The sequence below is a fragment of the Ciconia boyciana genome, chromosome 5 (assembly GCF_034638445.1).
Source record: "Ciconia boyciana chromosome 5, ASM3463844v1, whole genome shotgun sequence".
NCBI classification, from domain to species: Eukaryota; Metazoa; Chordata; class Aves; order Ciconiiformes; family Ciconiidae; genus Ciconia; species Ciconia boyciana.
Genome location: NC_132938.1, coordinates 51,954,322 through 51,981,728, shown reverse-complemented (window position 1 = coordinate 51,981,728; position 27,407 = coordinate 51,954,322). Strand labels below are relative to the sequence as shown.

At 39.4% G+C, this 27,407-nt stretch overlaps 1 protein-coding gene across 1 annotated transcript in view; it reads right to left on the bottom strand.

Moving 5' to 3' along the window:
• Positions 1-217: 217 nt before the first annotated feature.
• The window catches only part of MMRN1 (multimerin 1), a 46,577-nt gene continuing 19,387 nt past the window's right edge, over positions 218-27,407 (bottom strand). The window contains exons 3-8 of the mRNA XM_072862852.1: positions 26,283-26,389; positions 20,724-20,822; positions 16,484-16,657; positions 8,968-10,944; positions 1,767-1,913; positions 218-639 (exon numbers count right to left, since the gene is read on the bottom strand). Of these exons, the coding sequence (XP_072718953.1) occupies positions 218-639; positions 1,767-1,913; positions 8,968-10,944; positions 16,484-16,657; positions 20,724-20,822; positions 26,283-26,389 (2,926 nt within the window). The remainder of the gene's footprint in view (positions 640-1,766; positions 1,914-8,967; positions 10,945-16,483; positions 16,658-20,723; positions 20,823-26,282; positions 26,390-27,407) is intronic.

Genomic DNA, 27,407 nt, shown 5'->3' with positions numbered 1-27,407 from the left:
TCCCCCCATCTCCAACTTGTGGACTCTCTTTCTAGATGTGCACATAGCTACAACCAAGCAACTTCTTGGAGAATCAGCACTTCAAACACCATCACATTGGTTACTTTGAGAAACTTACTGCTGTTAAAGAAACAAAGTATTTAAAGGCAAAGATAAATTCAAATGAAGCAGTTTGCTTCATTTGCTGGTAACTGTTTACATTTATGGCTGAACTTACTTAGGTACGATACAACAAGTAACCACTAAACGTAGTTACTGGTGGATACTTGGCTGGTATAGAGCCAGTTGCCAGTCTGAGCCAGACTTCTTGACCATAATTTAACTCTAATAGAGCATTTCCAGTAATTACTCTGTCAGTGTACTTGTTACTATTAATATTTTCAGCCTGGAAAGTGAGTTTATCTATTCCATCAATGACCAGATAGCCAGAGGCACGTGGACTAAATGATTCAATGGTATATTCAAAAACATAGACCCCCAGATATGGAACATGGAACTTCCCGGTTGCTGGGGCAAATGAAGCTCCATAGTTGACATCCAGATTGTTAAATCTGATGGGTCCTGGAGTCGTCATTCCATACGTATGAGAGGCAAAAAAAGCCACCATAGGTGCGTATCTGTATGATCCTTTTGAAAAATCTGGAAAGGAATAAAGAACAATTTGAAGTAATGTTACATTGTAGAAAGGCAACTCGGACCAGCCAGAAGATCAAAAGCAGCTTTCCTGAAGTCACATCATCCAGTAGCTTGAGAAACTGAAACATAGTATTTCTGCATAAACACAGAGTTTTTCTGTATTGTATAAAAAGTAATTTTCTTCACAATTAGAGCTAGGTGTATCCACAAAAGAATAATTTTAGAAACAGCAAGGGAACTTTACGTTTGTCTATACTATGTTATCATTAAGGGCGGCTGCTATGTTTCTTTTCTTCCTCCCTCCCCCCCCAAGTTTTTCCCACCCCAGGATCTCTTTCATTGTTCATGTGTGTGTGCTGGAGCCAAGAATTTTCTCCACAAATCTTAGACAAACACTGAAAAGGTTTAGCACTCCTGATGTTAAATGAGGGAATAAAAGTATATGTTTTTCTCTTCAAGCTGAGCCTGCACACTATGATTCCCTGACACTGTACAAATGATTTTATTCACTATTCATATGCTGTCATGAGTAAGAATCAGCCAAATGGCTCTGAAAGCTGCATAAAATTCACATTCTACGTGGCCTGGATGTAAATTATTTATTTGTTTTCTGGACTGAATAAGCACAGTGTCCACTTTTCTTTTTTGAAATATCTTTCAAGAGCTGCATCCTTTGCTGATGAAAATCAGAGGCATGCCTAAAATGACTCCTTGAGGCCATAGTCCCACACATCATGGTAGCTACTGGTATTTATAGAGCATTTATGGCCATGCTGAAGCTAGTTTTCTCCAGTGATGTGATTTGACCTCCCCCTTTGAATTCCATGATATCATGTTCAAATACATCTATTGCACACCCTCCCACTCTGCACAATTCGGCAGAGAGCTTTCCAGCTATTATGGCTAGTCCCAGCCCAATTTAATCCCATCGTCTGGTCATATTAAAGAAAGAGATCATGAGTCACCCACAGGGATTGATGTCTTCAGCACCAAAACACAGGACACTACTACTTGAGTCGGCACTCATTAAAGTGAAATGTGAGACCTTTGACCAGCAAATGCTCTCTAATTAGGCCCTGGGGCAGAGGCCCGTACTGCTAGCATATTGCACTACTAAATCCTTTACTTGCCGACACTCAGAGAATTGTCGTTCACCAGCTTCATACTGCAGTTGACTCCTCCAAAGGGGTGGCGGCAAGCACAAATAAAACTCTGTCTGTCATTGATACAGGTTCCTCCATTCTGGCACGGGGAACTGACACAAGCTGAATACTGCCCTGTGATAGAGAGGGAGGAAAACCAACAACCTCAGTTGTAATGTCATTACAGTGACAGTTCCCAGGTTTTCAGTATTTTGGAAAGCCTCTTTGTCAATTCATAAAGCTGGTGGAATTTCTGCCGAGGTTCTGTGTGAAGGCCAACTTCAGATACTGTCCAGGCTGTTCAGACCCTTTGCTAGTCCAGCCTCCCTCTTTGCCTGAACACAGCATACCCTCAGCTAGCCTCCAAGATACTCAGAATTACCTATAAATGCTGAGTTCTGCTTGTCCCAGAGGGTCAAGTACATGTAATAAGATTAAAGGTATTAGAAATCTAACTTCTTTGGAGCATCTCACTCAACAAGCATTATGAGAACCATCAAAAGACTGGGATACCTGAACAGCTGTGACTGTACAGTCCAAGAGACCCCTGTCAACAAACACCAACCTTTCCTTGCTCATTTCTTCCCTCCTATCCTCCTTAATTTAATGACCTCCCTCCCCGCAATGTAAGTTTAAAGCCAGCAAAGCCTGGCTACAGCCAAGTGTTAGGAAATTCTCCTTCTGCTGTTCTCTATACAAGTCCTTCCACAATAATCTAAGGCAGGGTGGCCCTACAGGTGGTCCTCAGGACAGATTCAGTCTGGATGATACTCGTTCCCATAGGGAGGTGGGGAGGCTGAGAATCCACCGCTCCTTGCCACAGCCTGACACAGAGACCTGCAGTCCACCCAGCACCAGCTGCTCACTTCCCTCTTCCAGCTGGTCACAGTGGCAGTGGACTTTTTGTGCTGAGCCCCACATAGCTGACTCAGCCTCCTTCTTCCCTTCTTGTATGGTAGCCCTCAGACACTACAGCAAACCAAGACACAAGTGACAAACAGGCAGTCTGCAATCATGTTATTAAAGAAATATGTTGGATCAGCTAATTAATCTTTTCTAAGAATGGGAATGTGCCGAGAGGCTTGGAGCTGACCATACTGCAGGAGCCGTTCAGAAACAAACAGCAAAACTTGGAAGAGACAATACTGACATATGCAACTTTATTTCCGTCTTTTGGTGAGACAAAAGAAGTTATTTTCCTGCTGGTTCAGGCAAATCTGTACTTTGGTTTGGTTTTACTAGTGCAGGCACAGAAGGCTGTTCTTTTTGGGCAGAGCTAGCTTATCCTTGGGCGTACCAAAACACGGATTTTGTACTGCTGGTGTACAGGTTGGACTGTCTTGTCTATGACATTACTCACCCAAATGTGTCACAACCATTGTAGGAGAGTCTGGCTACTGGTGATGAAAGATCTTAAATGCTATCCAAACCAGTTCCAGTACTTGTCCTTGCCCATAAATAACTCAATTCCAGGATGTCTACCAAGATTGTTGTAAAAGCAACAGAATTGCAAAGCAACAGAAATTATACCAAACAGGTGGTTTTGCAGAGCACCCTCACTGAGGATGTCCTTGCCTCTCTTCCTGACTATGTATCAGCTGGCCAGATCACGCCCAGCCGATACAGAGAAATCTGTCAGTCCAGTGCTGCTGAGCTCTGAGACAGTAACTACTGAGTGTAATTGTATAATGTGTTGTCATAGCGGTTTGGGGGGAAGAACATACAGGCCACATTAAAAATTAAATATTGTTATGAAAAATTCTGAACACAAAGCATTCTCAAGCCATGCATTTTTCCTTTCTCTTGCTTTGGTCAAATAAAAGTCAGATGTTTTAGAAAATGAACCTTTTCTTTGCCAGGAACTACCAGCAGAGCTCTGGAAAGAGAACTCTACACAGTCCTGTGATGGTAAATCTAGACTGGTAGGTGGGAACTGAAAAAGCCTTTCATAAAAGGGTCTACTTATTGCCAGGGAAATGTTGAACTGGATCTTGACATAGATATTTCAGTAATGCCCATAGTTATCTTCAGATTCCCATCCAGCCATTTCACAGACTGCTGCATTAAGGCAAACTATTTCTGTGAGAAATTTTAGTTCAGTGAGCAGAATGCTAAGGCACATTGTACGGTGCCACTTGAATTTGCACTGATGGAGCATATGGACTTAAAAACACAACAGTAATTCTTTTCACAGAAAATAACGTCCATCCCATAATGCCTGAAATAAAGCAATTTAGGACTGTCATGACTGGGGTCACAGCACAGGCAACTGGACATGAGGAAATAATGTTTTTCTTCTCAGATAATAGTTTTGCTGCACACTTAATTGAAGTTATTTTTCACTCATATTTACCAAGCACCCACATATTTACCAAGTGTGAAAGGAAAGCAGAAAAGGAAGGAAAACAGCTGATTGTGCTGACTGTATCATAGTCCCAAAATACAAAAGCTTTGTGTAAGAACACGGCAGCTTCTTTGCTAATTGGCCTCTGCTTATCATAAACAAGAAGTAAATCCAAGAAACAGGAAAAAGATCACAAAAAGGAAATTATAATGAGATTGAGACTAGTGTTTAACAGTCTGCTGAGGGATGATTTTGCCTGAACTTAACCTTGGAGTTAAATCAAATTCAGACACAGCTTTACCTACAATAAATTAACCCTCCAGGTGCAGCATTGCTTAACAGCAGCTGGGGAGCCTGCTCCATTTGCTAGAACTAGGAGAAGCTGTGAAGAGGTTTGAGTCAAGTTAGGATTTTCAGGGTGAGAGGCAAATGCCCTAGATCTCCAGTGAGCAGGTAATCTCTGTGTAACATTCACGTGGTCTTACAATAGCATGTTTTTGCTGTCATTTCTGGTCAAGGCTATCCCACTGCCCAGTATTTTCTTTTTCTTTTTCCTTGCTGAAGGGTATCCTGAGACACTATGTCCGTATTGTCTGCTTGGGGTAAAGATGCCAAGAGGTTCAGATTAGGAAAGGATTTCCTACTACAGTACATATCCTATTTTTAATTAATCTTTCACAACTTAGTAGTGTAGATGAGTAAAAGAGAGAGACTTTATAAATTAAATTAAAGGCTTAAATTGCAGGTATTAAAAGCAGAGAATAAACTGAATGCAGTTGCTATTTACACTCAGTATGGTAGGACTGAGGATAGCCAGTGAATGCTGAGTTTTGCTACTCTTCAGGAGGGCAAGCAGCCAGAAGCTCTTTTGGGAAATAGACTGCCAATGCTGTACAAACAAATCTTCAAACAAATAATTAAGCTCTGTCAGTATCTACTGGGGTGTTGTTTAGAAGCAAATCAAATATTTAGCAATTTAATGGTCTCCTTATGGAAAGAAGTTACTCCAGTGGTTCAGCTTGGAAATGACTGAACATGAAGTAACTTACCAACATTTTCTCAATATTTAGTTATCAGTAACTGTCTTTCAGGAAGCCCTGGGAGATTGCAAGAGCCTGGGAATCTACTAAACCACCCTGCTCGCACAGGGGCAGACTGGTTGTCAGTCTACAATTATTAATCACCTCTGGCTTAGTGCTCTCAGTCTGACAGTGATAAAAGCGATGAGCGTCCCCAGTAGCCTAGATGCGAGGACTGCCAGGGAGCAGAGGGAGAGAGGCAGCCCCACTGGGACTGGCAGCCAGGAACTGATGGTGACAGCAGGGCTGGTGCCTTACCTGGAGAGGCAACAAGCAGAGCATGGCAGGTTGATCATGGCAACCAGGGTTAGTCACAGCCCAGCACAACTGAAAAGCCCTGAGATTTTGGCTTGAGCTGAAACAGGGACCCCAGGCCCATGGGCAGGGTGTACAGTGTGGGGGCTAGGTCAGGATGCCCAGGGCAATTAAGGCTGTTGGTGCACTCAGGGCCCTGACAGGGAGTTCATGTATGAGCGCTGTGTAGGGTGTTTGTGGTGCAAAAAACCACAAAGATTCACCCGCGGTGCTCTTGGGCAAACAGTAAGGAGGAGAGGTGCCTCAGCTGTGCTCTCCAGTTTTGGGTGGGGGAAGACTGTCAAGACTGATCTGAGCTACTTGGAGTCTGGCAACTCTGCTTCTCTGTTAAGCAGAGGTATCTAATAATTCCAGTGTGATGATTTCAGGATAACTAAATTAAAAACAACAGAACAGTTCCATCTACCCATTAGTCTAAAGAGTAAATATGCAAAGCTGAAGTATATGTCATCAAACTGAGCTAGAATAACCATTAAACTTGTGCAATTAAAACACAAGATGCAAAACATTTAAATAGGTTAATTTCACTGCAGGCTTGAATGATAAAGCAACAATGGAAGCTTGGATTTCTGTTAGGAGTCAGAAACCATGTGAAAACAAAATCAGAAATGAGACACAGTGAAAACAAGAATGAAAAGAAATTACCTCTCTCTCACACGGATGTACTGTTTTAAATACATAAATAACACAGCTGCACTCAGTTATTCATGTTGATGGGAGGGTGGCATAATCAGAATAAAGCAAAATGACGACTAATACAAGACATGCAACGAAGATGCATTTACCTTTGAAAAGCACGGCAGCCTCTAGGTTCTCTAGAGAACAGATGCAGCACTAAATGGCAGTGGGAAAATGGGAACTGAGCTAAGCTGCCCTTGCACTGCATCATGCATTTCTGCAGTAGAACAGTGCACTGGAAGGTAAGACCAGACATAACCCATAACCAAGACTAATGAAGAGTTTACTGTATATTTTTTCTTTAAAGGCTGTCATCTCCCCTATGTTAGCTACTTGAAGCTGTCTTAAGACCCTCACTTTTTTATTCACCCCAGGTTGTCATTACAGTTAGTATCAGGTAAAGTGTTAGATTTTTCGTCCTTCATACATGTATTGCAGCCTCTAGCTAACATAAACCTCTTCTTTTGTTCATTCCACAACATGGGAAGTCTCCAAACCTGTATGTCCCTGCATACATAATGCAAACTCACATTGTTTCCCATTGATTTCAAATGACTACTGAGGAAAGTATTACCTCAGGGCCAAATCCTGAACACATTAAAGCCAATGAAAATTGCAATCTGTTAGAGTAGGATCAAATATTGAACATGTTGGAATAAATGAGAATTGTCATTCACCTCTTTCTAGAATTTTATTCTAATCTTTTTGAACTGAAAAAAAAGACGATATAAAATTGAATACATTTTATAATTAGCCAATTACACCTTAGGGTTTCTTCTAGAAACTTGAGTAGAGCCAGCACATACCTCTGGATGGTCTCCTGGAACTTAGAGAGAAAAAGCTTTCCTGGAGAAGTAAAATCCAGGAAGAAGATGGATAGATATCCAGGCAGAAGATGGATACTTGTTAATTAGGATAATGGCTTACTTCTTTAACTTACAGAAATGTAATGTATGACTTTGCTAGGCATGAAATATCATTGAGTGCAAAAGCTCATTACTGATGGAAAAGTCTGCATAAACATTGCTATGTAGAAACCTTGCTTAAAAACAGGGCTTTTCAACATCTGCAAAGATCTGCACTTTCTGTAAGAGTGAGCGTACATCCAATGTTATCAAGCAAGCTATTTGTTAAAATTCAGTATGAGATAAATAATAAATAGGAAAGACATTAATTCATTAATGTGGAGTAAAAAACAGAGCAGCTTCCTGTGCTCCAGGCAGGTAGCACTGGTGACATTTTCCAACAAAGCAGAAGACTCAGGAAGGATCAAAGGCATCACATCTCATTTTTCCCTTAGTTTTAATTGTGAACAAGGGTTTTGAATTTCCACCCCATGCAGTGGCAGGAACAGGCAGAAAACAGAAATGACTGAGAAAGAATTGTCATTTCTAATATCAAAATAATCAAATTACTTTGTAGTAAGAATTTAGCAAATCTTGGTGCCTTTTTAAGTGTGACTGCCTGTTGGAATAGCTGTGTGTCCTCTCTAACTGAAAAGATAACCAAGGACTGAAATCCTTCAGTGGGGATGGCTTTCAGCAGAAGCCAAGCTAGTCATGGGATTAAGGCTTTAAAAAGGAGCCTTTCCATTGATTACTGAAAAGTGCTGTACCTAGGACAGGAGGAGATGAAGGGGGGGGAGGGGGGTGGAAGGGAGGGAAGAAGCATGGAGAGGGAGAAGGAAAGGGAGATTGCCCATGGTTTTAGCACATGAACAAGAGTGGTAGCTCTTACTACCCCTACATCTGCTTACATTAGGGACCAAATATCATTTCAGAGACGTTCATAAGTTTAAGAATGCTTTACAGAAAAGATTTAAGTCTAGGTCTTCAAAAGTATCTGGACATCTATCTGTCATTTAGGAATCTGTCTCACTTATTTTAATGTGAATTAGAGTCCTCTGAAGATTTCTAGTCACTTAACCACTCTTCATTTTCTGTATTTCCCAGAAATGATATTTCCATAAAACATTAGCTTGTGCTATTGATTTTCACTCAAGTCTTATTCCAAAAGTCATAACTCAGAGTTTGTATTTCTGTGAATTCATCCATACGAATTCATTTCATATGATGATGTTTGAATTTAAGTTCAGAAGCGAATCACACTCAAAATGTCCTTTCTAAGAATGGCAGCTCCTACCCAGCTGAGCTGTTCTTCAGATGGACTCAAGACAAATCTGCTGTATTGGCTGGGCTCCTGATTCTGCAAGAACACACTGTTGTAATTGTAACTGCACTAATAATCTTAATGAAGTACTGAAGGAGCTGGCAAAAGCCTCATTACAGTCATTTGGTGTATTCGCTTGCTTCAGGTTTTTGATACTTTTCATCGCCACCAACACTGCAAAGTACTGATGCAACCCCAGATTTCGCTCCCAGCTTGCATGGTGTTTTTTACTGAAATTGCTAATTGAGATGCAAGCACAAAATTCTTGTAGTTCAGGTTTTGTCTAAATTGTCAGTTACGTTTGAAAGGTCAGGCTCTCAGCTGAGTGTGTGTGCATGCACATATATCTGATCAGATGTGAATTTATTAAGGAAAATTAAATGGAGCTTCTAGATGCCTTAGTGCAGAGTCTCCTCATAAGAAAAATAAATTCTCTTGTAAGCAAGAGGCTAGAGTAACCTCAAGTTCCTATGAAACACCCTTTATGGCATTCTTTGGATTTTTTATTCACCCTCAGTCAAGTTCTTCCACCTCAGTTCATCACAACGGTTACATAAGACTTTATTACAAAGACCCTATTTTTTAGTAGAGTAAAATGCATTACCTGAATCTTTAGTACTATCTGTGTTTCTCTGACTTCGGCTTGCCAGGCTCATGGTGACGTTTGCTGCCCCTTTTTTTGCTGCAGCTGGTTTCTTTATAACTGTTTTCACCTGTTTCTGAAGTTTGGTGATGTTCATTGCACTTGCCACCAATATGTCAACACGCTGGGTTAAATTTGTCAAGATAGTTCCTGCTTTTATTTCAAGCACAGATTCAATGAGCTCTTTGAGGCCTCTCTGCAGCAGGGGGATATCTGGCTGAGCAAGTTTAATTAGCACAGGTATACTCGCATTCACTTTTTGGATGCTGCTGTTGGTATCTTGACACAGCCCCCAGGCCTCATGAGCAGTCTTGTTCAGAAGTGGAATGCTGTTTGAGAAGCGGATCGACTTGGCTTCCAGGGCCTTGATCCTGGAACTCAGTGTCTGGAGCTGAAGTGAGACCACTTGTTCTTTCTCTGTCAAGGCAGCTTTGTTTTTTTTCAGTGAGACACAGTTGTTTGCCAAAAACTTGGAAATTTTTGACTCCACACTCAGAAGGCGAACCTCATGGTCCTTTGATTCCTCCACAGAGTCAAATAGTTTTTCTTCCAGGTGGTTGATATCTTGTCGTTGATTGTCCACTTTTGATGACGTTTCATTTAAAATATAGAAAAGTCTTCTGAAATTGTGGAGGATACTTTTGTCAGACTCCTCGTATGGAAGATCAGAAAGGGATTGAGCTACTTGTGAAGTGAATTCATACTTCTTGCCAATAAGCAGTGTCTGGAGGGATTCATTCAACTGTTGGAACTTGGGAATGAAAGCCAGGAGGCTGTCCAGTTTCTCAGCTCTGCCACAGCAGACTTCAGTCTCATTTCTTAGAACATGTAGCATATCTTTCAGTACATAGTTATCTTGAATAGAATCAATAGCGCTGTTTATTACTGTCATGGTCTTGTTTAATCCATCTTCTATTTCCATGGAACATTCATTAACACGACTCTCAAACAGGTCCTGATAAGCCTGAGATTCATTTTTAAGTCCTTCCTGAGTTTTGGAAAGCTCGTTAATTGCAGAACTCATTCTGTTAATGACAGTTGTGAGGTTTTCAAGCTTCTCATTGATTACTTCAGCTCGGATTTGTTGTTCATACTCTGAAGTCAGACTAAAAGGTACCCCTTGTTCAATCAAGGGTTGCAGGATCTCCATATCATAGCACAAATCATTAATTTGCTCATTCATTTTGTCCATCTTATTGTCCAATGGAAGGACCAGGTCAGAGAGACTTTTGTTTAGGACAAGCACATTCTCTTGGGTTGCTGCCAGCTGTGTTTGGAAATCTCTTCTGCTCTCTGACAATATGTCATCACAGACTCCCAGAACAGAGTCTCTCTGAATTTCCAGTGCAAGACTGAGATTGCTGATCTTGCTATCCTGGACTCTTAAGTCATCATAGATTTGCAGCACCATCATGCCTTGTTTCTTCACTTTCTCATGCAGTGTGAACATGTACTCTGTAACATTGTACTCTGTGACTTTATCTGCTGAAGGGATGTTTTGGCTTGAAGACTGTTCAGCTGATAACAGTTGTTCATGAGCATCTTTCAGTTCAGTAAGAGTCCTATTTAAAGATTCATAATAAATGACACTTCTTGACTGTTGATGCTCCAAGTTATCTTCCAAGGATTTCTGCTTTTCCTGTAAAGCTTTCATAGGCTTGTCACAAGTGAGGGTCATTTCCTCTTTCATCTGCACCATATGACTCTTTAGCTCCAGAATGTCAAGCTTTGTTGGCTCACTGTCTTTCTCCTGAGCAAATTTTTGTTGAGTTTCATTCAGATGCTTGACTAAATTTTTCGTATTTTCAAGATCATGTGACAAACTAGACACAGTCTTGAAAATTTGAGCCATGCTCTCTTGCATTTCACCTTGAAATACTTTAAACTGTTCTCTGACAATGTCTTTGACTAATTCATTGATACTTCTGGATTTGAGACCTTTAGGAAAAAGGAGAAATATGGGAACAATCAAACCAATTGTGTTAGCAACATCTAAGATTTTTCCACAATGCGAGCAAACACAGTGCTATACAGAAGTGAAACACATCCCTGCCCCAATTTACACACCCAAAGAGCAAAAATTAAAGCTGAAGAATGTAGTGGATGGCTAATAGTGTTTGAAGATTCATCCCTGTTTCTACTGAAATCAATGGGAGTTTAGCTATTATTTTGAAAGGACAAACTCAGACTCTGCATATGTGGTATCAACTTTGATCTAGCTAAGCTGTTTCTGAGCCCTGAAATGAGGACATCTGTGTGCTTTTGTGGCTTGCTCATAAGAAAATGATGTGTCCTTTCTCCACTGGGGAAGTAAGGAAAAAACGCCTGCTTTATCAACATTACGGTCAAGAAGAAGTGAAAGCAGAGATTATTACCTGCTATTGTACCGTATGTGGTAAGTGATTATACAACACACTATAGTGAGAAAGAAGCAAAATAAAAAGAATAGCCTTATTGAATATCTGAAGCTAGTAATGTGACCACTGATGCAAAAGGCAGACATTTTAAAGGTGCAAACATTTAGTTAGTCTTGCATACTACAACTCTTTAAATAGCTCCTAGGAATACCGATCCTGAAAAGCACTAGGCAGAGGTGAATGTGTGGGAATTCTGCTCCTGTGAATAACATCAAAATATGTCTCCTCTATAGCCTTAGATGGGTTAAGACAGTCATAAAATAGTGTTTATCAAGAGTGGTGCATAACATATTTGAATTAATTAGAGCAGTAGTTCTGTTCTGGTGTGAGATTAGAATTTTTTAATTTTTTAATTTGTTCTCCAGCTAAAGCACTGAAGCATTCTTTGCACATTTTTTCTAAACCCTGTGAATACTTGCAGACAGCTTGCGATACCATGGTTAAACCCTTCAATCTCTACAATGCCTTGATGACCATCAGTTCTCTGATTAAAACCAAATTGATAAAGGCAGAAATTATTCTGTTACCTTCCACTGTTTTCCTCTCAATTACTTCTATAGCCTGGATTTTATTGCTTGATCTCTAAAACAGCAAGGCATGTTCTGAAACCTTATTTGAAAGTACATTCTCAGCAAGAGCAGCAAAATGGAAGAAAATCAGAACCATGAAACCCAATGCAACTTTAGGCTCCAGGGGTGCAAAAGGATTCCAAACAAAAATGGTTTTGTTCAGCAAGCTAGAGAGAAGCACAATGCTTTTTCTATTCAGGAGATTCATCAGAATTGTGTGTGTGTTTCCAGCTGGAAACAGAGATAAAGTAGTTGATAATATTTGCTTTTTATGAACTATAAATGAGTCTCAGTCTTCATTATGTCTGGTAAAATGGACAGTAAACACCTCTGACACTTAGGGGGGAAATGTGTCACTTGTTCAGAGAGTGGTTTTTTTCAAGGCAGGATATAATAGGCAGGTGCAATAAGTTTGCTAGTTGTGCTGGTTTTGACTGGGATAGAGTTAATTTTGTCCATAGTAGCTACTGTGGGGCTGTATTTTGGATTTGTGCTGAAAACAGTGTTGATAACACAGGGATGTTTTCGTTACCACTGAGCAGTGCTTACCCAGAGTCAAGGCCTTTTCTGCTCCTCACCCCACCCCACCAGTGAGGAGGCTTGGGCGGCACAAGAAGCTGGGAGGGGACACGGCTGGGACAGCTGACCCCAGCTGACCAAAGGGATATCCCACACCATATGGCGTCATGCTCGGCATATAGAGCTGAAGGGAGAAGAAGAAAGGGGGGTACGTTTGGAGTGATGGTGTTTTGTCTTCCAAGTACTCGTTACACGTGATGGAGCCCTGCTTTCCTGGAGATGGCTGAACACCTGCCTGCCCATGGGAAGGAGTGAATTAATTCCTTGTTTTGCTTTGCTTGCATGCACGGCTTTGGCTTGACTCATTAAATTGTCTTTATCTCAGCCCATGAGTTTTCTCACTTTTACTCTTCTGATTCTCTCCCCCATCCCACTGGTGGGGAGTAAGCAAGCAGCTGTGTGGGGCTTAGTTGCTGGCTGGGGTTAAACCATGACACTAGCTTAGAAAAGAGCCACTTCAGAAATAGAGCATGAAGTTTCCTAAGCAATAAACTTAATTTCTGTGAACTATGGTCACAGATGTTACAGCAATTTTTACACAAAGTATAAAAAATAACAAAGTGATAATACTGAGATTGCCTTTATTATTTTACTTTTTACTTCCTGTTCAGGAAGTAAATGACTAGACAGATGTATACATACAAATGTGCACGTGAACGTGCACACATACACACAGAGCTTTGTCAGTGAACTTCAGTGAAGAAAAAACAGTAAGATAAGATACCCAAGAATGAGGATGTCCTGGCAGCTGAGAGAAAGAACCAAGATATAAATGCAAAGTAAAATAACGGACGTATAGAGAAACCATTGTAACTGATGATTTGGTTGGGTTACTTTATGTTCTGTGCTTTAAGAGACACAATGAGCTGTGAAGAAAAGTTTAATGGCTGTGGAAAGAAACAAGGTTACTCTACACCTTCTGTGAGGAATTAATTAAATTTCTTCATCTCAGCATCAAATCTTGATTACAGACCACCCTGCTGCGAGGTCTTCCACAGGATCTATACTGGCCTTTTCCTCCTGTGACAGTCAAGAAACTGACAGCCTCGCTGTCTCCCATTCCTACTCTATTCAGGTGGACCATGTGTTGTATGGAGCTCAGCTCTGGTTTTCAGGTGTTCTTGTTATCAAGGGGGTGGAACCTGATAAAACAGATAGCTTTGGGTTTCTCTCTCTTACTTGCTGGCTAGGACAACTAGGTACTGGGTAAGCAAGCACTATTCCAAAGTTCACCAGGGGCTGTGGGAGCCTGCTTCTCCACAGAAAGACCTGACCCAAACTTGTGTTGTAGGTGACAATTGGGTATATTCTTAAGCTTGAGCTGAGAATACACATGAGTACATTCATGGATGTAACTCAATTTCTCTGTTGCTCATTTTGAAACAGAAAGGTCCAAACTACCGGTGAACATTAAAGATCTCTTGCAGTTTTTATGAGATTATAAATTTTAATTTTAACTCCCTGGCTGAAATCCAAAGTGTGTAATTACTTTTTGTCAACATATACTCCCTTTGCACTTTCAGTTATTTGAAGAATAATGTGCAAAATAAATATATGTACACAAGAGATTCAGTTAAAGTTATATACCCAGCTGTAGGTGACATTTCTGACTTGGAAGTGATTAACACTCCATTGTTGAGTTCATTTTTAAAGGAGTGTACATTTTAGTAATGAAGAGGAAAGGAGTCTATAAAAAGGCTTGATGTGGAATGAAAGGAGGAAGAAAGAATAGCAAGAAGTAAGCAGAGTTTATTAAATTAAAGGGAGAACACCAAATCACTTTCTCTAAGTAAAAAGTAGGAACAGTCTCCTGAGTACTGAAAACAGTTTAAAAAATGCACAACAGGTTTCACTAACCAAATTAGAGGAGCATATCAGTTACTCCAGTGAGTGTTGCCCTGTATCAACAGATGGCAGGTTTGTGGGACCAAAGTCTATTTACAGATGAAACCAAGAAATAAAGACTTCATAAACTGTATTGAATTGTTTGTTCACAGAAACAGGCCTCACTCCTAACAAACTCCGATACAAAGCTGGGCAGCCATTAGAATTTCTGTGATAAGAACAAAGGTGATTAATGGACATGAACAAAGGACCTGGGCAGCATGGGAAGAAAATGGAAAAGTAGGGGAAGAGAGAAGAAGTCTGAATAGCATGAAGCAACTACAGACTTAACTGTGCTTCGAAAGCACGTTGCTTCAGGATGGCAGTGGCAGTGGGGAAAGTTGTGTTTTGCTTCAGGTGAGCTTGTAACAGCAATTTTTAGCAAGTCTGATGTGCCTATACTGCACATCTGTACCAAGTTAGAGGACAGCATGGAAACTCTTTCCAGCTCCTGCTACTTTAGGATGCTCTTTGCCCACCTGGAGTATGACTGATATTCCCTGGACAGAAACTGCAGTTGCCCTTTGACATTACATATACAAGCCAACAGAAACACTGATCTAACATCTCCCCTCCTCCCCTCATTCCTGCTGTTTACCTATGTACAAGCCAAGAATAACCTGTATTGGAGTGCCCATAATTAGAGTCAACGAAAGTAGGTGATAGCAGCATTTTCATTAGAGCTACTTGATTAGGAAATAGATTGAGAACATAAATCAAAAAAGGACCAGCAACTGGAGATTTCATCTAAGCAGGTATAACATAGAGCACAGCAGATAAAAGCAATAAAAGCTTGAAACACATTTGCAGAGAAGTGTGAAATAATGTGGGGGTTTTTTGTACTGCACATTTTAATTAGGACTTGGACCCTTAAATATAGATAGGGAATGGAGAAGCAGGAGCACACGATGCAGCATAACACCCCTTGGAACAGCATGAAAATGACAGCTAGAATGAGTGGAATATAAAAAAGACTGAAGAGAAAGCAGAAGGGAAATGGGAAATATTCAAAGACAGATTAAATGTATGCCCAAGGGTCAAGAATGCCATCTAGCAATATGTGGAGAGGTGAAAGCAGGTCACTGAGCGAGAGATGGGAAAAACTTGATCCAGGGTACAAGAGAGCCATCTAGCATGTGACACGAGCAACTCGAGACAGAGGAGGACTGAAAATAAAAGAAATGGGACCACACTTGGTAAATTTGAGGGAGATACAAAAGCACTTATTGTTTCATTTAGTTTTATCTCAATGTTAGGAGCTCCTGTTCCCTTGTTCTATTTTTAAACAATATAAAAGTCCTCTGGATTCTAAAGTGTATAATACAGTTTGGGGAAAATTCCTGAAAATCGAGAAAAATATTGCACATCAAGGAAATGAAAGCTTCAGTCCCAATCTGTCTGTTAAGCACCATTTGTAGTTGGGTAACAAACAGATCCTGCTGCAGGATTCACAAAGAATGGATGCATAATTCTGCTGGAGAGGGTCTGCCCAACCTCCTGATCCCTGGCTCTGTCCTTCTCATCTACTAAACATGAGTACAGATGTTTATCAAAGGTGGCCTAATATGATCAGAGGCAAATTATTCAGCAGGATGTTTACCATGTTATAAATACAACAACCACAGAATTCCTTATACGGTTCCCCTGCATATGTGAATTATGTATTAAGGAATATTACTTAGACTTGGTCGCAAAGCAAATACTACATCCTTTAGCAGCTGTCAGATAAACATAAAACAAAGATAAGAATATTTGAAGAAGCTCTAAGTAAATGAAAATGCCTTGGTAGTGGCTTAAGTTACCATGTAGATGATGTAGTACCCAAGAACATAAATCTTTTGTCACTATAAAAGACACCATAACAAATGTCAAAATAAACAAATCCCTCTATTACAAAATGAAACAAAAAAAGAGTTCTCCCTATAAATGTTGAGCAATAGAATAGGACAGTCTATGAAAGTTTTTAGCATTTATTGTTTTTTGGCACATTTAACTGGGTGAGTGATTACATTAATTTATTTTTCTTACTTTTTAGAAAAGACTGGAAGTCTCTGCCCTTATCTTCATTGATTTTGCCTTCCAGAGAAGAAAGCATCTTGCTCACATCATTCATCGCAGCAGCAATGTTGTCAACCTTCTTCTGCAGAAAAGTCAGTTTCATCTCCTGGCTGCTAATCTTCTCGCTCATTTTTTGTGTAAGTGCTTGGTCAGCGAACAAAATGAGAAGAAAAAAAAAACCTAGTGTTAAAACATTGGGGGAGGGGGGAAGAAAGTGTAATTGACTTGAGAGACATTAGCTGGAAGTGAGGTGAAAAGTTTCTGAATTTTTAGTCTTGAGTGAATCATCTTGATTTTTGTCATGTATCATGTATTAGTGACATTCAGCAGCACAGCAGTAACTAATTACTGAAGCATCTGTATCCATTATAAAGTATTTATAATTCTACAAGGGTATTTCAAATGGTTAGCATATTTTAATCAGCATAATGCCATTCTTCCTCCACCTAGCATCCTACAGGGTATTCAGTTAACTCTCATTTAGTCTATCTCCTTTAACACAATCACAAAAGCATTGATTTTTACTTACCATTTATAACATAACTTCATGAATTTGCAAGGCTTGTGTCTGAAGGAATACATCATCTTTTCAGTGCTGGGGTCAAAATAAAGACTGTACAACACAGCAGCAAGGCAGAACAACAGCTAATAGCTAAATGACTTTGGAATAATCATTAGTCTGTCATTAAGAAAAGATGCCCAACCTGTGAAGACAAGTTTATTTGAAAACCTGCCCAAATTGTTCCTGACACTCGTAGTCTCTTCAGGTATAAAAAGGCCTAGCTGGATGCTTTTAAGATAGGTAGGGGTGAAGGCGGCCTTGGTCTTGCAAATTAAGACTCCACATGACTTCAGCTAGAAATCTGAGTTTCACAGCTGACAGGAATAAGACTTAGTCTGGGATTTTCAGAAGATGCTGATAAAATTAAATGCTCTAATTCCTATAATCAAAGCCACAAAATCTCTTAGCTTCTTCAACAATTCAGCCTATATGGCCTACCTTAGACACATGATATACTACCCTACATGATCCAGGCCATACTATGACTTAATAAACTGCTATGCAAGAGATTCTTTAGCAGTACATACAAATATTAGTGTAAATTTACAGTATTGCTATTGATTTTATGTCACTTTTCATTATGGCATCAGTGTCTATTCCCATGGCAGTAAACGGTTATAACCAGAAATCATGTAGAAGCACAGGGGCCTAAAGACTACAACAAAAACCCCCAAGTTATATGTAAAAGTGCATATTCTTCTGACTAGACTTTTATTCTTCAAAATTCTGGCATGTAAAAAATAAATGTATCATATCTAACTCAATAGCATTTGGGAAAATCCAGAAGATTCACTAGATGCACCCAGTCAGTGCAGATGAAGCATGCCAACACCCATGAGAATGCTCTTCTGTAGAGGCATGTTGGTTGTAAAATTGTAATTGGTAAAGCCTGGTGAATAAGGCTGGCTGGTTTAGGTTAGGATGTCAGCATCTCCAGCTGTTTACTTTGCCCATGGTGTCTACTTACACAGACACAAAATTGTGTATAACTCAACCAGCTAGTTTAGAGTCTGGCAATTCTCCCCAACGGCACTGTGGAGACAAGACATTGATGGATCTTCTTTGTCTGAATACTCTTCATCATAATACTACTCTGTGACAGCCAGACAGGTCTGGATACTTCTGCTCCTGGTTGAATTGTTACTATAAGAAAGTGATTTGAAGTCATTACTGGCTCATGCATAGTCACCCAAACTGGTAACTAACCTGCAGGGTGCAACGCTTTCTTCAGTTCAGTTTCTGTCAGTTCCTACTGAAGGGGGAAGATAAGCTGCATAGATGAACCTGAAAGTGAGATTTATAAGTGGCATGGCTGCATAGTGGGAGCTGGAAACAGAATCTGGCTTGTAGAGTCCTGGCAGCTGCTGATGGAACGACAGACCAGGGCAGTCAGCCCTGGCCCCAGGTTGTGATTGCAGGGTTGGCAGCCAGAACAGGTCTCTCTTTCCTTCTAAACTGACCCCATTTGATTTAAAAATAACAGAAAAGCAATTAACATGGAGCTCTGAGATTCCAATTTCAGAGTTATTTTTCAGAGCGGAATTCCTACTAAGAGAAATAGCATGTTTTAATGCTCTATTGATCAAGCTCACGCTTTCATATGGGTCCTGTCTGCTTTACTAGACAGCATCCTCCTCCCTCCAGCACTGGGAAACTTTGTTGTTCACACCATATCACCAAGGGGCAACAGCCTTCTCCTTTCTAACTCCCATTTAAAAATACCTTTCTATTATGTCCATGCCAGATTCGGTCTTTCCCTCTCCTGCCTATGGTTTCTAATTTGTCTATTTGTCTATTTTTCTATTTGTCTATTATGATTTAAAGTAAAACACATATATGGACATAAGCACATACATGTGTACTGTCTCCATAAAACACCATGGCAGTCTGGATGCTGACATCCTGTTCTCCAAGCATGCATGAATATTCCAGCAACAGAACAGGATATTGACAACTGCAACATACAGACCTGATAACATAACTTGCCTTATTATTTGGTTCCATAGAATTTTTTCGGATATAGGCCAACTGTTTGAGCGACAATAACACTACAGTGTGTAACAGCTGATGATTATACAAAAAGCCAATGTAGACATCCATAATCAAAACATCAACAGATTCAAAAGAAAAGGGAGGTAGTAAGAAAGTTCAAGGAACATGCCTCCTTTACACTGTCTTTCACATCTTGTCCATCTTCTGGCTCCTCACCATGTAAACTACAAGCTCATTTGACAGTATGTAGAGTACGCTGCCAAATAACTTGCATATAATTTGCCACCAAAAATTTACCTGACAAATGCAGTCTCACTCACTGCTGGGGAGTATATCACAAGCAGAGAATAATTTTTTCAAACAACTTCCTTATTCAAGCATGTTTGACATATTTCTTTTGTTGTTATTTAAACATGATATGCTGATTGACAGTTCTCTGAGTACACAGACTTTCTAAATAATTCCGCATTACGGACATCTCTATACCCTCAAAGGCATATACACCTTCAGGTGGTACAGACCGGAATACAGTATAGTCTGTCAACTACTTGAATACCTCTAAATCATGGATACCTTTTAATGTTTCTTTATAGTGAACACTTAATATTTGAATTTATGGTTAATTGGAATGATCTGATAAACCATGATTGTTTCTGCTCCCAGTTTAGTGAGTGTGCAAACACGCCTGGCATGAATAAAATTCCGCTCCCATGAATACTTATGCAGACAACTATGAAATTAATTTTCTGGGACATTTGTGCTGGTAAACTTTAAATCATACAGATGGTAATGGAAAATAAACATAAAGGGAAGTGAGCACACCCAACAATTCTAGAGACTAAGAGACAGAGAAGCTTTTCATGCAGCAGTCACCTAAGGTAACTTCTCAATGTAGATCGCTATTTGAATAAAAGCATTATTGTTACTAGCTAGCTGTTGCAATGCTGAGGTCTGAACATACCCTTGCAAGAAAATACTGACATTATGTTCCAAAACCTTATGGTCTAGATAGGTTGAAGTAAACACAGTAGTGAGCAAATGAATAGTGTAATAAGAAACAGTCTCAAACATCTGTGGTATAAAGCTGTAAACTGTCCCTGTGTTGCTTAGCTATTTGATCATCCTAGATGGATTAGCTTAAAACACACCTAAGCTGCCCTTGCTAAAGTTTGAAGCATCATTGTACCGATTTTGAATAAAGCACCAATTTTTATAAGAAAATATATTACAATAATCATGTATTCAGATCATAAAATTAACATCACTACATTTTCTTTTATGGCCAGTGCTGGTCTATACTACTCCTAGATTTGGTTTTGGGGTTTTTTGGCTGTGTTGTTTGGGGTTTTTTTACTTTTTTTCTGTTAATTCATCTGTTTTACTCAGTAATATAGTAGTTCGAATATTTCTATGCAGAATGACTTTCCTGGTTTTAGTTTAGTCACAAGATGCTCTATAAATGCTAAGCCACTGGTACCTTTAAATTCAGTTTCTCCTGCCTATCTTTATCAGAGAAGCATACCTCTGAACCATGACTGCTAGAAACTCAGGTCCCTTCAGCAGACAGGGACTTTTCTCAAATTGTTTTTGCAGTGATCTTAGTGAGTCACATAGTCAGTGATTGGGCTAGAGGTGATAGTAATCGTAACAGCTGACCTGGCCCACTGGTGTCCTGAGGAGCTCCTGGTGTCCTCTCACTGACAGTTCCGCTGCTTTCAGCCTGGTTGCTGTGTATAAGTGATTGTTGTTCTTGAGCTAAAAGAGGGAGAAAAGGAAAGGATGCGAGTGAAACATGGAACATGACAATCAGAATTCCACAACAATTACTTTCTCTCTCAATTCTGTACCAACTTTACCAAAGCCTAATCACCTGCAGTGATTCGTCTTATCTGCTTAGTCCGTCTACAACACAATGTGGGACCACATTGATGAAGACAGTGAATGGCTTTATAAACGGCTTCCTGAGATTAGCAGGGGTTGGTGTTAATACTAAAATGTCAAAACTTGCCCTATAATGAACAGAATTTTGAAATGTCCAGGGCTGAAAATTCTAGAGGAATATTTTAGATCAATATAAAACAGCAGTACAAAGACAATACAGAGATTGTCAGCTGTAAAATTAATTAGTTTTTTATATAGTTACAAAATTAGTCAGGTTTGTTGAAACTTTTTTTTTTTTTTTGACAGATCACACAAATCTTCAACCATGGAAATCTTCCCACTAAAGGCAATGGTGATATTACATAGTTGCAGCACCTAAAAAATAAAAAAAAAATTCAAAACATAATCAAATTCCAAATTCCAACAAATATCATCTGAGATTTGCAACTGGTACATACATTAAAAAACTTCACGAAGGTGATAAGTTTGTAAATATTTTCTCTGGTCATGGCAGATGAGATTTTCTGTGCTTATTTTATATCTCAGCCCAAAGATCCCAAAGCAATTTGCAAAACCTAGACTAACATTATTATTATTTCAGTATTATGGTTGGGGAAACTGAGGTCCAGAAAAGTAAAGTGCCTTCACTCACAAAAAGTGGGGAACAACTGATAGGATAGCTGGGAACTGAAGTAAGTTTTCCACCTTCCTGACTTACTTCTCTAGCCATTAGGCTTAACAGTGTCATTTTCATTTCATTATTGTTTAAAAAAATGAAATATGTACGAAGTAGGTTGTAAATTTGCTACTGTAGATTCATACCAATTTTTATATGCTTGCTCAGTTCATGAAGCATTTTGAAGTGGATGTTGTTCCAGCTGGAGCACATCTAAGGAATGCCACTTATGTGGCACTGATGTGATTTCCAGTCTTTACTACAGTACAAGCAGAATAACTTGAGTATTGGTGACATTATTTTCCAGTTCAAATATTAAAACCTAGTCTGGCTATAATGTGAGTTTCCAAGGGAACAGAATAAAGTGCTGAATCAAGAAATTCCCTATGTTTCATCAGTCTCTTCAGTATATATGAGGATCAATAGATTACATTTAAGGATGATATAAGGTGTTTGAGGTTGTAAATTAAGGGGTGGGGGGGAAGTAACAATTAGGACAGGAACTCAAAGGAAATTATCATATGGACTGAACATTTCATAGAACTTATTGAAATTGGCTGATAAGAAATACAAAATTCTCAACTAGTTATAATTTCAATAGCTTCTGTTATCTTTCTGTGGCATGGTTATTGACAGGAGTTAAATACTTGCATTTAGCCCAATTCATTACACAAGATTTATCAGGTGGTGATGTGATGATATAATCTATGACAAGGGAGTCAGTTACTTGCCCGTGATAAAGACCAGCGGATCGATGTCCTTTTATTCTTTCATTTACCGATCTTTCTGTTGCTCTAAATGTATTCACTGCCACTGTTAGTGCTACAGACACCAGATTTTTTTTTACACTATCCATCTTATCTTTCATCCTCCCTAATAAATCAGCTGACCCACTCACAGCTTCACGTTGTGGAATACCCAAACCCTTGCAGTTTTGTTCACTTTTAGAGTTTCAAGAATATATATTTATCGCTATGTGCTTGTTTTACTAATGCTTTAAACTGTTCAGATAACTTAACCCCTGTAAGACCCAGGACATAGATCTCACCCTGTTAGAGCAAACCAGTAATGGAGCAAGCCAATAGTGCATTATGCTGCTTCTAAAAGCAGCAAGGACTGTAGCCGGTGATGCACACACACAACAAACTCACCCAGAGACAATACCTCATATTGTACAGTTGTTAGATTTCATCACTGTATAGGAAAGGTACTTCTCAGGCAGCATTAGAAATTCAGGGTTTTCATTTGTGAAACAAATTCAGAAGAGTCACTGGCAATATAGCTTCTCCTACATCATTCTTCCAGTGTGGCTCGGTCTTTTTCCAAAGGAACCACTCTGACACATCATATGGTGATTAAGTCTTATGTGCTCCTTGGTCCCACAGCTGAGATTCCCCATCCTAGATGCTGAGCAGCAGCAGATGTGGTGGGAGCACTAGACTGCAACTCTAATACATATACTCCTTAGGTTAGAAGTAGCCATCAAATGACTCACATTTGAGACCTTTTAAAAATTGGATATGCTATGCTCAGTTTAAGCTAAAAAGATAAAATATAAAATAAAAATTAGACTTCTAGACCCACCTTATAGGCGCCGTTTACAATAAGAGAGCAACACCAACAAAAAAAGCAGCATTTCAAAATGCTGAGCAATGAAGAGCACTTCCAGTTCCTCAAGGAGCTTCAGGGTCCTTAGCACTTCTGAATATCAGGTAACACACATAGGAATCCAACATTAGGCTCCTATCGTTTAATATATTGGCCTAGATGTATAATTTATTGTCCCATGTATTTTTAAACACAGCGTGCAAAATAATTTCAGGGAATATTAAAAATATGGAAATTGGATCTTTTTCTCTCAATATATTTTTGATGAAGCAGGAGTGACTGAAGGGGAATCCCTGTGGGGACTTCAGTAGTTTCCTCCCATTCCCTGTGTTTCAAGGTGAATTGCTACCTTTTGTGTCTGCAGCTCACCCCAGGCAAAGGATAGCGCTCACTCCTGTGCAGAACATTTTACAGCCATCTGCTGGAGAAATGACATCGCTACCATGCAAGAGAATTCAGTGCTAACAATGGCTATGGCATTGTCAGCAACTCTGAGAACCAGCTGTTTGCTCTAAACCACAGCCAGAGCAGATAGAAATGAATTCATATACATTAAGTCACCTCAGCCTCACTCCACAGCAAAGCTGAATTCGAACACAGCATGATCTACATTTGAAGATGCATCTTCCAGTTCTTGAAACCATTTGTGACACATAATATAGTGTTCAGGGACCACATGTGCATGAGCGAACTGGGATTTCTTCCCCTCAGACATTACTACACGCACACTGTTTTCTCCAGCTTACAGATGAGAAGATAAAATAAAGCTGTGTTTAGAAAAAATGACATCATGAACTTTGCAACTCAGAACTTACAAGCCCTTTCATTGTAGCAATTTTGCTCCCAGTTAAGCATTTGATATTCCCAAATCCAAATAATGATGTTTTACTTATTGAATAGCCCATATTGCTCTGTTTCATGAGACTTGTAAGAAATCATGTCTACATTTTTCCCTTCTTAAAACGTTTATTGTAAAGTTGCGTTCTCCATGCTGGACTAGGATCCATGTCTTATCCAATTGGGTCATGTGTTGCCACATAGGAGGTAAAGTTAGAAATAGAGATCTGAACACATCTCTTCCCAGAGTCTCTTCTGTCTTACTCACTACTACGTTACCTTGAGCAGCATCTGTAACCATGCAGTTACAATGAGGCTACCAAATAAGGTTTACAGATGTCTATTAATAACTATCAGATGGTGACAAGTGTTTCCTCCTGCTTCGACTATCAGACTGAAATAGTTATGTATGATTTCACTTGGTTTGAGAGAGAAGCAAAACCAGAAGGCGTTTTGAATTAGCATTTGCTACAAGCAACCCACATCACACTAACAGTGCCTTCCCAGGATCTAAAACATATTGTCAGAATACCCCAGTTCCCTTGGCACAGAAACCCTTCACTAACAGTTCTGTTGTTCAGCAGATCAAGTGCAGAGAGGCCAAGCAGAGGGCTCAGCGACTCTGGAGAGCCCCAGTCAGAGCTTACATTATCTCTCCCCCTGCCGTTGTAGAAACGGAGTGCCTGAAGACAAGGCTATTGGGCTCCCAACTGTTCAAGTTCATTAGCTGACGTCCCTTCATGGGAATTGAATAATACAGGCAGGGCTTGTGCTGGTGGTCTGCTCCTCATGGGAGACAGGATTCCAGAAGCAGGGAAGAAGAGTCTTTCTGACATAACACCTTTCATCCCAATCTCTTTAAGCACTTCTACAAGCATTAATTAATTAAATATCCCAGTGCCCCTGTGAGATAAGTGTCATCTCAATTTTCTAGATGGGTAAACTTGGGTATGCAGATTACAAGTGGCTTCCCCAAGTTATTCAGCAAGCCAGAAGAGGTTTGAAAATAGAACCCAGGAGATGTAATTTCAAATCCACTCCTGTAACACTTGACAACATTTTCCTTTATTCTTATTTTTACACAGATGCCACTACAAATTGAGTTATACAGCTTTTTTCCTGCTCAATGCTTCCCTGTTGTTTTGATGCCATTTCAATTTTATCAACTGCAGCCTCTCCCTTCAATAAGCATTTTTTAATCTATTTTTGCTAATGTTTGTATTTTTTAAAAGCAAACCTTTAAAACATCTGATCCATGCTCACTGGACAGCCTTGCTGACTGTGTCCTGTGTTAATATCTGACTCCATGCTCACCTGCACAGAAGAGAATTCTGTGCCTGCTGAGGTTCTGGCTCTTCACCATTGAAATTTCCCTCCTGGATGTGAATAACAGTGATTTCTCTTCATTCCTCTACATTAATTTTTAATCACAGCCTCTACTTTACCACTGCTGATTGAATTCCCTACCACATCTAATGGCCTTTCTTGTAATATTCATTCATTTAAAATATGTATGCTGATGCCATATCTTATTTTTAAAGGGCTGCTTGTTTAAGGCCAGCAGCAAAGGAATAGCTATTATACAGATGTTAAACTACAGTACGTTGCCATATGTTTGATCACCAGGGCAGAGGTAAAACACCCTATTGCATCAGAAAAGGGCACAATTATACAGGGATCATGTGTAACACCTAGTAAAATTCAGTCACTGTTGAAATGAACAAAAGTTGTATTCAATTCAGAGGGAAACAAAGTTGATACATTATTTTATCATGTCTAAAATATATTCTTAGAGCCCGAAACTGAAAGCCAAAAGAGTCACAGTGCTGTAGATTAATTTTACAGCAAGTATTCAATAGAGGACGTGGATTTCATGTCCCCAGCACTGCAATACTCAATAACTAAAAGGTCAAATGCAGAGGCACACTGAATGCAAACTTCATATTTTAGCAAAATGGAATAAGGCTGAAGATTTTGAGAGTTTTATTTAGAGTGCGAGAGAGGAAAGGACATTCTGCTTAGCTACTCTGGAAAATCGTGTGCAGGGAACAGTCAACATCCCAAAGCATTTTAGTTTACTGTGCATTTTTACTGGTTTTAAATTAACAGGAAGGACTGTATTGATTTTCAGCAGAGCCATTTGCTCGCAAATCAGATTGCATTGTTTTATTTTGTTGAAGTGAATAGTTTCAAATCCTTACAACTCTACTCACCTTTGGGTTGGCAATTTTGCCCACTGTACCCAGGACAGCACTTCCACTCCAGCGATGTTACTATTTTATGTCTGATTCTGTAGGCTTGGTGTGTTGTTGTCTGGGACCTGCAAAACAAGAATATTTTAAACTTATTTTAGGTGACCAAACAGGAGTTGTAGGATACCTGTATAACTGCATTGTGTTATCTTACATGCCAAATGTATCCTTTAATTAACTGCTTGAAACAAAGTGAAGCCTAACTAGGGTTTGGTGTTTCAGTAGCAATCACGATTTTAATATTGCAGCCTTCAGATCATCTGCATGGATTTTAAAGGAACCTGACTGATGTCTATTTAGTGCTGTCAGACTTCTTCCCTGAATATCTTATTCAGGAGTCAAATATTTATAACTTTTATGGAAGATATTGCAATTAATATCTACTAAACTGGACAAAAATACAATTGTGAAATACCATTTTCTTTCAAATCAGTGAAAAAAAGCATTCACAATGAATTTATGCCACGTTGGTTCACATTTAGTGCACACTGGAAGCCTTCCATTCTGATTATCTTAAACAAGATTATACAAACATTAATCCAATAAAGCGTGAAAATTTCCACTCTGGAAGTCGATGTAAGGAGGGTATGGCTATGTAATTGTGATGCCTCAGTTATTACTGTTACAGTATGTAACTGCAGAGGCAGCAGCAATTTTGTTTCTGTGTTCCAACATATTCTGCATGTCCTGGCTACCCCATCACTTTTTTAGCTTTCTTAACTTCAGAGAAGTCAGTTTAGAATTAATATGATGCAGCAGGGCATACAGAAGAAACTAAATACAGCAAGTCTGGTTGCCTCTTTTAATATGTTAAATACAAAGTTTGAATAAAAAGAATATCGCACGGTTCTGCTAGTTGCTAAACACTAATAAGAAGAACACCTCAAATCTCAGAAAAATACAATGATAAAATAGTTACAGAACTGTTACTGGACACAAAATCCTTGTCTAAATCATTCCAGAAAGGGGGACAAATTTGAAGTCTGTCGGACCAAAAAAATATCCTCCCAATGAATTAAAAAATGCCACCTTGTTTTACACTGTAGTTAATCTTGTCACCCCTTCACAAGTGATGTAATATTATAT